This window comes from Panicum virgatum, chromosome 7K (assembly GCF_016808335.1).
Source record: "Panicum virgatum strain AP13 chromosome 7K, P.virgatum_v5, whole genome shotgun sequence".
NCBI classification, from domain to species: domain Eukaryota; kingdom Viridiplantae; phylum Streptophyta; class Magnoliopsida; order Poales; family Poaceae; genus Panicum; species Panicum virgatum.
The window spans coordinates 44308058-44322607 of NC_053142.1; the positions used below are offsets into that span (position 1 = coordinate 44308058).

A 14550-nucleotide genomic window follows, 5' to 3' on the forward strand; every position below is an offset into this window, starting at 1 on the left:
ATCTTACTAATTTGAAGTATTAAATGAAGTCTATTTATAATTTTTTTTGCACAGATGAATTGTAAATCGCGAGACGAATCTAATGATGCTAATTAATTCATAATTAATCAATAAATAGTGAATAATTACTGTAGCATTACTGTTGTAAATCATGAATTAAGTCGGCAGATTTGCTTGCGTCCCAGGCTGTCTTGATTCGCGTTTGGCCCTACTGCTTGTAATCCTCTACTGTTGCTGCTTGGTAGCCCCGAGCTGCGAGCTGAGCTTCTCCGCATCAGAGAGAGACCGCTAGCCATTTTTTCTGCTCGAGAACACCTGGGTTGCATAAATTCCTGTCCCTGAATCCGTGTCACACATGATGGAAGCGCCGTGGCAGCAGCTCCAGATCCGCAGCTCTTGTGCTTTCGCGTCGAAGCAAAAGAATTCCGGGTACAGGTGAAAACGCATCGCGTGCTTGGTCCAAATAGCGTCCTTTTCAAAAAGGGAGGAGGGAAAGGGAACGGAGCCGTCCACGCAGGTACTGGTTGAAGAAGAAGAAGAAGAAGAGAACCTGAGCGGCTGAAGCAGAGCGGAAATGAAGGAGGAAAGGGGCCCAGATCTTGGATCGGAACGCCGCCTAGCTCAACAAAATTAATCCGCGGAAAGATTCACAACTCCACAAACTTGGAAGACGGAATCTACCTATGCACAAGAGGAATCTAATCTCCTAGCCATTTTTTGGGGGGTGGTCGCTTTACTTTTTTTTTTTTTTTGAAAAGATCGCTTTACTCATTTTGCCTATGTACAATTCGAGCCAAGGGCGCCCCTCCGCTTCTGCTGTGCCTCCGCTGCTGCAGCTGCGCTTCTCCCTTGTTCCTCCCGCGGAAGGCGGCGGCGACCGATTCAGCCGGTCCGCGGCCGCGCATTCCGCAGGGCCGGTCGCTTCCGGGCGGGCGCGGAGAGTTCACTGGTAGCCGCCGAGGCCGCTGAGCAGCAGCTCGTGCGGCCGCAGCAGCGTCGGGGAGGGCACCGGCGTGAGCGGCGCGCCGAAGTAGGACAGGTCGAAGTCGGAGGCGTCGGGCACGCCGGCGGCGGCGGCCCAGAGCGCGCCGGCCATCTCGTCGGGGATGAGCGGCGCGCGGCAGAGCGGGCAGGTGCGCTGGTCGTGCTCCATCCAGCGGTCGAGGCATCCCCGGTGGAAGGCGTGGCGGCAGTTGCTGAGCCGGCGCACCTCGTCGCCGCCGCCGATGCCGCTGAGGCAGACCGCGCAGTCGCCGCCGACGCAGGCCGCCAGCTCGTCGAAGCGCACCGCGGGGAGCACCTCCTCGATGACCATCGCCGGCACCGCGCGGAACTCCGGCCGGCGGTGCTGCAGCACCAGCGCCTGCGCCGGCGCGCCGTGGTCCCGCCCCAGCTGCGGCCCGCGGGCGCCGCCGTGGTGGTGGTCCTGCAGCAGCGCCTGGTGGTCGTCCCCGAGATCCAGCAGGTCGCCGAGGCCCACAGCGTGGAACGCCGAGAGGAGGAAGCGCCGGATGTACCCCAGCAGGAGGAGGAGGTGGAGCAGCTGCTTCGGGAGGACCAGCTCCGAGTAGCCCACCGGGAAGCCCATGCCGCGGCCGGGACGGGGTCGCTCGTCCGGATTTGCTGGCGTGTCTGTCTCCCGGCTCTCGGTGGTGGTGGTGGAAGGGGGGAAGGTGGGGGCAAGCAAGCCTCGAGGCGATGTGCCCGCTCCGCTTCAGAGATTTGCCGATATGGCGCGGTGGCGATGCGGGGACGGGGAGAGGCAGGGGAGGCGGGCGCGCGGTTGCTATATAAAGCGCGGGGCGGAGAGGGGAGGTGACGCGGAAAGGTTGGAGGAGGGGCCCGTGGGGCCGCGTCGCGCAGCGCCGTGGGATCGCGTCGTGCGGTGGGCTCCTCCCCACCTGGATGCCGTCCGCCGCGCCGCGCCTCCCTCATGTGAGCCGAGGCTGCCGAGCCGAGCCGAGCCGAGCCGAGCCGAGCCCCCGACCGACGCGCCGGCCCCCACGGCCCCACCGCAACGGCGTTGAGCCGGGTGCCGGTGCCACCGCGGCGCGTGGCGCGCCCGGTGGTCCGCCCGCCCGCTTCCGCCGTACCCACACACACGGCCTGCCGCCCTGCCGGGTCGGGGCAGCGCACGGTTCGCTACAGACGGGGGCACACAACACAAGCGCCAGTTGCCTTTCGTGTACGGGTGCGCGCACCTCCTCCGCACACGTACCCGCGGCCGTTCTCGTTGACGTGAAAATACGCAGCGCCCGCGGTCCGCTGTACGCGAGCTGTAACGGTCCATTACTGCCTGTCTGCCTACCAGGCCGGAAGGGGTCAAAAATTCTCAGCAGCCTATGCGTTCAGGCCAGCGACGCCGTGTCCGTCTTCTGTATTTGTGTGGAGCGAGCTGATCGCCTGATCTCCGATCCAGCTATTCAAAAATTAGCCTGCTCTTCTTTTCAAAAAAAAAATTAGCCTGCTCCGTGGACTGGGAGCTCTCTTTCTCGTTCTTCCTCACTACTGATCCCTTCCTTTTGGACCGACGACGAGGGGGACTGGGTGGGGGAGCTCACTAGTCACAAGTTGGCCTGGCCGCATAGGAAAAAAAAAAGAGAGAGAGAGGGGATGGCCGCACGAAGGTTTTGGATTCTTTTGCTTTTCGACCATGAGACGAAAGGGACCGTAAGGGTTGCTCCAACGGAGCCTGTAAAGCGCCCCCACCCCACGTAAGGGAGTTTTGGGAAGAAATCCGATCCAACGGTTTCCTCCAAAGTTCTCTCTATATATGGGGGGAGTTGAAACTCTCCCCATGTATAGGGTGAGTTCCAACTCCTCCTATATATCTAATCACACCGTTTCTTTGCGATATTAATCATGTTTGAGTCTCGTAACATGATGATAATGTGTATTATGACAGTACAAATACTGTATGATTTTTTTGAAAATTCAAAAACGATAAATAAATAGTTAGTTAATGAGTGATCGTATATAGAGGGAATAGATATGGGGGAATGATTGGAGAGAAGGAGTTATAGAGGAGGAATTTTTTGAAAGAAAATATTAAAATATAGTAAATAATACTTTTGGGGGGAGTTGGATGTGGGGAATGGTTGGAGATAGCGTAAGGGAGGAGGACAAAGGAGGCAACTTGCTCGCTGGGTGGCTCGGGTCGAGCGCTTTGTCTCGTCGCGGGGAAGGGCCTTGTTTGGTTGTGTAGCGCTAATGAATAGTAACAACTTTGATCACTAAATACGGTGTCAAACAAAGTCAGTTTACAAAACCAACTTCAGAACCCCCGCGCTAGTGACCCTGAAGAATCTAACGAGGCCTATGACCGCGCGATTAGAGAATGATTACCGTAGCATCACTGTAGCAAATTATCGATTAAATACCGTCATTAGATTCGCCGCGAAAAGTTATACCCGTCCCTAAAAAGATTTTGCAAATAGACTTTATTTAGTGCTTCATGCATACGAGATTTTTTTTCGGAATGCGTGCGCGCTAGAATTCTAGCGCAGCCAAACAAGGCCTAGGAAACGGAGCTCGCGTGCGCTGCTGGTGCGGTGGCCTGATGCTGCTGCTGCTGCCCCGCTTGCCGCCGTCTGCTCCGCTGCTCATCATGCCGCGGGTTTACCATTTCGTTTGGCCGGGTCCGCTGCGCCTGATATTTTACGACGCCAGTTTTTTCAGGTCACTTCGCCTTGCATCACGCTCAATCCTCTGCGTACGTGCGGCCGTGCGGGTTGGTTCTTAAAAAATTTATGCATTCCAGGTCAAAAAGGCCGGCACGTCGGTTTCTGCTTTGCGTTCTCGGTCTGGAATTCCTTCCAACTCATTTCACCCACCCGATCTCTCTCTCCTGAAAAGAATCACTATAGTAGCAGAAGACATTTCAAAAAAAAAAAGTAGTACAAGACAAGGTCGCCAATGTCGCTGTCTCTGCTTAGCACCAACGGATTGGTGAAGGAAGCGTCCTTGTTTAGATTAAAAAAAATTAACCAAAAATATCACATCGAATGTTTGGACACATGCATGGAGTATTAAATATATATATAAAAAACTAATTGCACAGTTCGCGTGCGAGACGAATTTTTGAGCCTAATTGCGTCATAATTTGATAATGCTGTGCTACAATAAATAATTGCTAATAATGGATTAATTAGGCTTAATGATTTTGTCTCGCAGTTTACATATGGAATCTGCAATTTGTTTTGTTATTAGTCTGCATTTAATACTTCGAATGTGTGTATGTATACTTCAAAAAAATTATGCCAAAAGAACTAAATACACCATAAATTATCTAGCCATAGAAACCAAGGTTTTTTTTGTTGGTGGGGGGTGGGGTTACCAGTACCACTGCAGCAACTCCGGCTGGCGGGTTAGCTTACACGGGCACCTGAGGTCATGACAGGTAGTTAACCTCATCGTCAGCTGCGTTTTTTCTACAAAGCTGGAGTAGCACATTAATTACTTACTATATAACTAAATAACTAATCTAATCAAAGCACTTATGCATGGATTACGGACAAGGGCCCTACCCAAAGTGCTCGTGCGGTCCAACTCCAACCACCTGCAGACTGCAGTGCGGACGCGCTAATCCAAAGTGATGTGATGTGAAGCTCGGTTAATGTTTCTTTAATCCCGGCCCGTCGGTGCAATTTTTTTTCCACACAACTATCGCAAAAGCGCCAGTCGGTTGCGCATAGTTAATTGCCACTCTCAGTACTGGCCAACAGTGTTGCAAGGTCTAAAGGCGATCAAGATAAACAGGTGAATAGTTCGTTCGAAATGGTCAGAGAGACTGGCTAGATCCTTTCAGATAGGAGTACCACTAAACAATTGGCGGGGGTAGCGTGTCCTAGCGATCACTCAATACTAACCCCCGTTCAAAAGGCAGGCCGGCCATCTTTATCGCCACCTCGACTGGCCTTAAAGAAGGAAAGGAATCGCGCGCCCCTGATGTAACTGGCTGGATCTTGAGAAGATTTGCCTCGGCCGCAGCTCGTGTGCGTGTGCCCATACAATACTAGTAATCTTCAAGTTCTTGAGGGCGCGCTTTTAGTGTGAGCTGACAGCCTTCGATCTTGGCACTTGATTGCTCGATGGGTGAGTGATCAGGACAGCTAATTCCGTTAGGCACCGTGTTTAATTAGTCCAGCCTTAGGTTTGGCGCGAAAGCTGGGTCATAATAACGTGTGCTACTAGCATATTGCATTAGTCGTCAGTGGTCAGTGAGCACAGCGGCCAGGTCGCGGTCAAGCATCATCAGCACACTGTACTTCCCTTTTGGTTAGGGAAGGAAAATGAGAAAAGGTCCGGCAGCACATCATTAATCCAGAGTAAAAGAAATGCGTGGCATGAAAAATTTGCAGTAGTAGAAAGTACTAGGCAGGACCCGGGCCCCGGGAGGGTTCGAATTTCGGGTGCCATGCACGGACCGAAACCGAAAGAGACGTCCTCGGCCGGTCTCTTCGCAGTCAGCCAGTCCGACTTGGACTTTCAAAGTTCGCAACTGCTTTCTAGCTACCGTGTACTCTCTTTCAGAGAGCGAGAATATGAGCTGGTAGAGAGTAGCTGCAAGCTGCGTGCAGAGCTGGCGGCTGAACGGAAAACGGATTAAAACAACTGGCGACCACCAGTGAGATGTAGTGATATACTATCATGAAATTTTTCCTAAATATCCAACAATTTTCAGTAATGGATGAAAAAGGGAAGAAGAAGAGAAGGGAGAAGAAGAAAAAGAGATGAACGAGGAGGAGGAAGAAGAAGAAATAAAACCTTCTAATAAGTTGAGCTTTGGATCTGCCCTGGGCCGGCAGCCGAGAGGAGGCAGGTGATCCGAGAAACAGTTGCACGCAGCACGTACGCCTTTCCACGTAGGAGTAGGGCTTGCAGCCAAAGAAAGAGAAAGAGGGTTCCCTCTTATCCCGGCCGGGGGGCTCAGCTGCTAAGCTGTATCATTGATTCATTGGGCCAGCCGGAGCCGATTGTACTTTAAAACGCTAGGACGCCGTGGAGCTAGCTTAGCGTGCCCTGGATATGCATCGACGCTTGATCGAGAAACCATGGTCCAGCCGCCGGCTCTGACCCGTACGTGCGCTGCTGACCTGCTGTGTTCACTGTCAGTACTAGGACTAGTATCTGTTTAGTCCACAGGCCCTGGAAAGAGACAGCTTTATAGCCGGTGATGGATTGAATCGGATGCATAATCGCTCTGCGTATTCTTCAGTGGGTGCGGGCTCACGGTCTTAGGCTGTGTTCAGTTCACACCAACTTTCCAAACTTTCCATCACATCTCCATCACATCGAAACATTAAATATAGCAAATGACTCATGCATGAAATACTAAATGTAGGTAAATAAAAAAATTAATTGCATAGTTTTGATGTACGTTGCGAGACGAATCTTTCGAGCCTAGTTAGGTCATGGTAACCACAAACAAACGAAAGTGATACAGTGTGCTACAGTATTTTTCCCCAGCGCTACAGTGTTTTTCAGGGCAACTAAACACAGCCTTAGTTTAGATTCAAAGCGCAAGCGCTCTCATTCGGATCACGGGCTGTGTGCTTCCTCTCCCAGCTGTGTCCGCGTCACCCAGACAAGACGCTAGACGCCGGTAGAGTGGCGCAGTAGTAGGGACGAGGCGAAATCTAACTTGCCAACAAATAAATGAAATAAATCTCATGAAAGCGAAAGATGTTTTATTGTGTAGCTCGCCGGGCGAACATGATCCGGGACACGAAATCGTCCTCTCGCTGTCTGGGATGGGGATGCGTTGCGATGTGCAGGCACCAGGGCTATAAAAAAAAGTTTGGTCTCGTGGAAGTGGGGATCCGAGATTGAGTGGGTGCATGCATCGATCACCACCACCTGAGATCAAAACGAGAAAATGATGCACGAGGTCCACGATGCACCATCGATATGATCTGTGTTTCTAGTTAGGGCGATTATGTGGTCTCAAATCTGAAATAGTCATCCAAGAAATGCACAGCGCTGCCTGCTAGCATCAGCTAGCTAGCTAGATAGCTAGGGCCATCTTTGGCTTTGGCTGTAGATGTATCACCAGCTTTGGCTGTAGATGTATCACCAGCTTTGGCTTTGGAACGAGAAAGAGACCGGTCATTTGGCCATTTTGGGGCCCGTCCGAATTGTCAGCTAGTCCTAACTGCACGCTGCAAAGTAGATTAAAAGCAAAGCAAATAGTAATCCACTGTTTGGTCTCGTGATGTGTTCTGTTCAGCCGTGAATGCGCTGTCGTCCATCCTGCTCATGGTTAGCTAGGGTTCACGCTGAAAGGACGATCGAGTAATTTTCAGCTAGAAGCTGGGACCTTTATAAGTTTGGTACGTACATGATGGGACTCGCTAGTTTGCGGGCAACCGTAAAAAGTTGGATCGCACGGTCGATTCTCCGACCATCATTTTCTTTCCATATTTGGAAAACATACCGATTCCTCCCACCACCCGCCCTGGCGGGAATATTAAGATTCACCTTTTGTTTAAGCGGCTGGAGTGGCCAGAAAATTTGAAATTCCCCTTTTCTTTTAGCAGCTGCGAGCGGCCAGCCCGTCAAATAGAATTTCTGTTTCCTTTTAGCAATATGAAATTTTCTTTTATGAAGCTAAACTTTTTCGGGACCATGGGAAAATGGGTATTGATTTGGGTAGGGGGTGTAACATAAAAGTTAGTTTCAATCAGAAAAAAATATTAAAACAAGATATTTTTATTTATACGTCCAAAAAATAAGCTGATGGTAAAAAAAATAGTACATGAAACAAAAGACCATTCATTCATGTAACCTCTCTGTGTGAGACCAAAAATAAATACAGTCATCAACAAAGCACGATGTTTTTTGAGAGAAAAAAATATAAAATATAACATCTTCTTCCAATGTTAGCTGATGACAAAATCACTTTTTGCTGTACCTGTGAGTGACAGGATATATAAAATTTGTCATGAAATAAAAAGGAATGGATAAAAAATGAAGAAAAAGTAGCATAATTTTTTAGGGAAAAGTTTGTTTTTCAACCCTGAACTATCACGATAGTCCGATTTTGGCCATTGAACTACGAAACCGGACATCCTACACCTCCAACTAATGAAACCGTTTGAAAAACAACCCTGGGTCAGTCAAAGGCGGTTTGCTACAGTAAAATTTCCGAATTTCTGGAATTTCGCACCTCTCTCAATTAAATAATAAAGAAAGCATAGTTAATATTGTCTAAAAATCATGATATTTTTTTGGGAGGTAGATCAAAAGACAAGAAATCTATTTTGGCTAGATGTACTACAATAGACATAAAGGAATTTGAATTATAAAATTTTAAAAATAGATAGAATTCAAAATTCCTTGAATTTTTAGGTCAGCTAAACCTATGATAAAAATGCATTAAAAATATGATAATTCATAATTTTTTATTTAGTTTAGTTATGTACTTTTTATTGGCCCAAGTTCTATAGAAAATTCATAAATTAAAATTTGAGGAATCAAATTTGATTCAAATTTGAGCATTGCGAAGGAATTCAAAAACTTTCATAAAAACTTGGGCCAATAAAAAATACCTTATTAAACTAAATAAAAAATTATGAATAATCATATTTTTATTTTATTTTTATCAAAGGTTTAGCTAACCCAAAAATTCAAGAAATTTTGAATTCTACCCATTTTTAAAATTTTATAATTCAAATTTCATTATGTTTAATGTATCACATCTAGCCAAAATAAATTCCTTGTCTTTTTATCTACCTCCCAAAAAAATATCATGATTTTTAGATAATATTAACTATGCTTTCTTTCTTATTTAATTGAGAGAGATGTGAAATTCCAGAAATTCGAAAATGTTACTGTAGAAAAACCGCCCTCAAAACAGTTTGCTACAGTGCTCGAGGGGGTGATTCGGACGGTTTTGCCAGTTCGAGGGCCTAGGTTACCCGGTTTCGTAGTAGGAGGTTGAAAAACAGACTTCTTGACTAGTTCGAGGTTGTAAAATAGACTTATCCCAATTTTTTATGCTTGCCTTTTCATCCTTGCTGTGTAGTTGTCCAACTTGATTCCCTAAAAAAAATAGAAGCAGTATGAGGTAACATTCAAAGTGTAATATTAGCAGTACGAGATTTTGCTGCTAATTATCTAGGTCAATGCTCCACTAGTACAGTTAGCAGTTAATTAGGTCGATGCTCCGAAAAAGTAGCTAATTTAATGGTCCTGACCCTTCTGAATATTTGAAAAGTTTGGATTCGAGTAGAATTCAGTATATGGCCTTGTTCAGACGGGGCATGCATGTATAGGGCCTTGGTTTCTGTAGAATTCAGTACAGTTGCATGCTTACCCCCGCTGATTGGTAATCAATTAAAAAATATGGTCAATAAATTGTATATTCTAATGGAGTAGTTAAGAATTTAGGTGTATAATATTAGTGTATGAGGTAATCAAATCACTGACAGTCTGCATGATGAAAAGAAAAAAAACATATGGTGGTTCTGGTGGACACTTCTGCTATAATATACAACTAAAATGACAGCGATAGAGATAAATTTCTGATTAGCTGCTAGTGCTAATCAGTTGGGCCGAGTATGGCAAGTTAACGAGGTGGGGCCTAATCAGTTGGGGTGATTATGGCTAGTGTAAAAATGATTGGCCCTAATCAGTTGGGTCGTAGTATGATAGTACGACGTGACTGACCCTAACCAGTTAGCACAAGAATGGAAGTATTACGTGACTGACCCTAACCAGTTAGGACGAGAATAGCAGTATGACGTGATTGACCCTAACCAGTTAGAACGAGAATGGCAGTATTATGTGTCTGGCCATAACCAGTTAGGACAAGAATGGCAGTACTACGTGAGTAACCCTAAAAGGAAAGCATGTCATCCATAGTATATAGTAAAAAGCCATTTTTAAAAAAGTAAATGGTCATGGAGTCGAATCTAACTCGTTGGGTCGAGTATGATAGTATGACGTGAAGTATATGGTCTTAGTGAAGTACGAAGAAAGACAAAACAAAAAAATGTTGACAAAAATATTGTACTGTTGGATAAAATTGATTGGGCAAAAAAATTTAATGATAAGAAAAATAATTTAAAGTAAACTTTTTGATAGCAAAAAAAGGTGATGACAAAACATTTGGGTATAAAATATAATTAACAGAAAATATTAAGACAAAACTTTTCCAGGAAACATTTTAAGAAAAATGAAACAATTTGGAAAAGATATTTTTCTAAAAAATAAATAGAAAAAATATTGGTTGAAAAAAAAAGATGAGAAACAAATAAAAAAGGCTGGGCAAAAAAGATATATAAAAATTTTGCTCTAGAAAATTATAATGATGGAATTTTTTAAAATAATTTTTTTGAAGAAGCATATTGTCAACAAAAAAAAGAGCAGTACAAAAAAATTGAGAAAAAAACTTTATACTAAAAACTTTTACTTAGGAAAAAATTTGAAAGTAAATATTTTTTGAACAATCATATATTCTCAACAAAAAACATTTCGTACGGAAAAAAAAAGATGAAGACAAAACTTTTGAGGTAAAAAATATAATTAATGTTATTTTTTTATTTTATGATTTTGCAGGAAAAATTAGGGATTGAAAATTTTTCAAAGATAGAAAATTTGGATAGAAAAAATTTCAAGAGGTAAGATGAAAAAAATTGTATAAGGAAACTTTTTAAAGTAAACTTTAAAGAAGCATATTGTCCAAAAAAAAGAGAAGGGCAAAAAAGAGTTGAGGATAAATTTTTTTAGTAGAAAATTTCCTATGAAATTTTTTTTGAAAGTAAACATTTTTTGAACAAGCATATATTATCAACAAATAAACATTTCGTATAGGGAAAAAAGAGATGATTAGAAAACTTTTGAGGTAAAAACTATAATTCAACTAAAAATTTTGATTTGATGATTTTGCAGAAAAAATTAGAGGGAGAAAATTATCAAAGAATAATTTTATTAAAAATATAAGATACATAGAAAATTTGGAAAAAGAAATTTTTTTCAAGAGGTAAGGTGAAGAATATTGTATACTTTTTTATGGAAAAGAATGATAAAAATTGAATGGAAAAAAACTTTTGAAAAAAAAGTGTGTCCGTAAAAATTAATGAATGCATAAAATTTGGAAACTTATACTGACCCTAACCAGTTAGCATAAGAATGGAAGTATTACGTGACTGGCCCTAACCAGTTAGGACGAGAATAGCAGTATGACGTGATTGACCCTAACCAGTTACGACGAGAATGACAGTATTATGTGACTGACCATAACCAGTTAGGACGAGAATGGCAGTACTACGTGAGTAACCCATTCAGAAGCTGGCATCGCAAGAATGAAACTGTAGAAGCTTCCTTATGCAATCCAATTAATTAATAAATTAAGTGTGACCAGTTGGTGAAAATGAGATCAGATGGTTCATATGCTGGGCAAAGGTATAAGCGCAAAAACAAAAATTCCACACATGATAATCTAGCTGATAATCTGATAATCTGTCAAAAATTCATAACTGACAAAAATGAGATAGTAGGGAGTTGTGCAGTACACACATCTAGCTCACCTTGATCATCCCCCCCCTAAGGACTCATCAAATGAATCACTGTCATCCTCATATTTCCTTCTGCTTGACCAAACATCCAACAGTTCTACAACAAGCAAAAAATATAGTTGTTTAGTAGGGGGGCTTGCTTAAATAAGAAATCATATAAAAAATGTGGATAAAGTATATTACCATTGCGAACTCGGTGCTAAATGTACCACACAGATTTATAGACTCTAGTATATCAACTTTGAACTGTAAGAAAACAAAGGAAAGTAAAGTAATCAATACTATAGGGGCCAAATTATCTGAAAGCATTGCAGAAAAACAAAATGCACTATTATTAAAATTGGCAAGCACCTTGTGTCTATTTCCACACATATAAAATTCTACAGCAGTAAAACAATGGCCTCTTTGTATTAAACAACTGGCAAGACAACAAGGTTAAGTAAGGTATTACAGGATCTAATCAGCAAGCAACTAAACTCATGTCACTCAGTAAGACTGATTAGGAACATCATCAGAGTATATGAATAGTATTGCATCCAGCATGAGCATCAAAAACCATGTATGACACTGACATGTAACCTAGGTAGGAAATGTTCAGTGCTTAACATGTATAAATTCTCTGGTAAAAGAAATTCTACATTGCTAAGAACTAGTCATTCTTGTTTAACTGAATTCATGGCTTCAAGTTTCAAAAAACATGAAATCTGATCAATCAAGAAAACAACGTCCAACCAAGTATAACATTGTTCAATACAGAAAACAACGTAACAGGGGGCCATTGTTTTAATGGCGTCAATGCCCCACACACTAACTAGCAACGTCCAACCAAGTATCACATGAAATCTGATCATTCATGTATTCCTCATGAAACTGAAGATCTTCTTGCTCTACCAGTCTCTGCATTAGCAACAATAGGCAATATTGCTGTCATGAAGTCATGATTTTTTATAAAATCCAAATATGTAAGACAGTAAGATCCAAGTACTAAAACGATGTACCTTGCATACGGCAATTAGTTCAACGAGAGTAGTATTTATCAACTTGAGAGCTTCATTGACCTTCTTCTGCCGTGGGGAGATGTCCTTCCATATGGGTATTTCCCAGGTTGGTATAGGAGAAGTGCTATGCATTTCCGCTTCCCTTAGTGTTACATACACTGTCTGATCACCATCCCACAATAAAGAAAAAGGGTAAATGCTTCAGAGAAGAAGAAGCATAGGGAAATGGAAATTAAAATAGAGCAAAATCCAAATAATAACCTCGACAATCCATTGCCGTAAGATAGTGAGTCAAAGTCATAATTGAATACTGCCTTCCCAATGACATCCAACGTTAGTCGAGAGAACAAAGATTCCATCTCCACATCCTCCCCATTGGATGCGGCCTTGTCCAATTTCTGGCAGAGCCGATCCGAAGCTTCTCCAAAGACACCTATCATTGCAGTGACATACTGCAGAGAAAAATTCAGGTGAGTAACAAAGAAGTTGATACACTAAACACTAGTAATAGCTAGATAGCTAGTACCTTCTGATGCAATGCAGGAACAATAGCACGCCTCCGAACACGCCAAATCTCCCCATCAGCTGGGATCAAACTTGTACCCATCACAAACTCCAATATTTCTGCAAGAATTCCCTGCATCGGCCACAATCAAATAGCATGGTCAACTCAGGGAATCAACAGAACATCTTCCCAACTGATGGAAAGAAGTTTTGATAGCCACAGTCGAGCTGTATGCATCCAGATCGATTGATAACCAAACCTTGGAATATGTTTTGGAGTTGTCTCTAAGGATGTGCTTAGCTATTGCCGGATCAGAGACTATAAGAAATGACTGGAAGTACACAAGACTGAAATCATCAGCAACGCGGAAACGCCCCAAACTGGGTTTCGGAAGCAAATTCTAGTAAATTGCGCGTCACCTTAGGCCCAAAGTTGAGGCGGAAATGCCGCTGTAGGTGAGGAAGAGGTCGTACAGGGGAACGAAGAAGGCCTAGCCCACGACCGCGTTGATCGATCCCACCGCCTGCGGAATCTCCGGGCCGCCGCGCGCGGCACCAGCGCCGGCCAGCCTCGTGAGCAGCGCGGCAACGAGCTCTCCCGGCAGGCCCAGCTTGGACAGCCTCCCCACGAGAGGAGCGATCCATCTGAAACCCCAAAAATTTCAGACCAAATTATATTACTCGTGGAGAAGAAGAAATAAACGAGCGAAAAGTGATGGAGGAGGAACAGAACAGGAACAGGGGGCGCTAACCCTGGGCCTTGGACGGTGAACTCGCCGGACGCAATGCACGCGGCCAGCTCTACCTGATGCCGCCTCTGCTCCTCAAGGGCCGGGTCAGACCCGGAGCCGCGACCTAAGGCGGCGCAGCGGAGTAGCGAACGACGACGGCAGGCGGCAGCATGAGGGAGTCGGAGCTGGGCCGGGCCGGAGGCGAGGAGGCAGAATGGGGGTGCGGACGAGAGGCCGGCGCTGCCCGAGGCGGCGGCCATGGCGGGCGTGGTGGTGGTGGCGGCGGAGCAGTGGTGCAGTGACATAGAGAGTGCGGGAACAAAGCGGATGAGGGAGGGGAAGGAGAGGAGCGGCGGCGGCCCAGCGAGGCAGATCTCCCGGGGACGCCGGCGGGGGAGCGCGCGGCGGCCCAGGGAGGCGGATCCGCGGCGCGCGGCGGCGGGAGAGCCCGCGGCGGTTCGGCGGCGGCGAGGGAGGCGTGGCGGCTTCAGGGAGGGGAAGGAGTCGGCTCAAGGAGGGAAGGGGGGCGCGGCTTGTGGGAGGAAGGGGAGGCGGCGCGCGGCGGCCCAGGGAGGCTGATCCGCGCGCGCGGGCGCGGCCCAGGGAGGCGGATCCGCGCGCGGCGGCGGGAGAGGCGTGGCGGCTTCAGGGAAGGGAAGGAGCCGGCTCAAGGAGGGAAGGGGAGCGCGGCTTGAGGGAGGAAGGGGAGGCGGCGCGCGGCGGCGGTGGCGCGCCGGTCTGGATCTCGCCTGGATCTATCGAGAGGAAAAGGGCGCTGCCGGTCGGATCTGTCGAGAG

General features: G+C 45.7%; 1 protein-coding gene and 1 pseudogene across 1 annotated transcript; both read right to left on the reverse strand.

Moving 5' to 3' along the window:
• Positions 1–575: 575 nt before the first annotated feature.
• On the reverse strand, positions 576–1759 carry LOC120641538 (brassinosteroid-responsive RING protein 1-like). Its single transcript, XM_039917710.1, has one exon. The coding sequence runs from the start codon at positions 1586–1588 to the stop codon at positions 944–946; it is 645 nt and encodes a 214-aa protein (XP_039773644.1). The 5' UTR covers positions 1589–1759; the 3' UTR covers positions 576–943.
• A 9567-nt stretch (positions 1760–11326) lies between these two features.
• Positions 11327–14267, reverse strand: LOC120641539 (annotated as a pseudogene).
• Positions 14268–14550: the final 283 nt, after the last annotated feature.

Excerpts from the sequence above, each read along its gene's own strand:
- LOC120641538 (XM_039917710.1), bottom strand. The coding sequence starts at position 1,588 with ATGGGCTTCCCGGTGGGCTACTCGGAGCTGGTCCTCCCGAAGCAGCTG.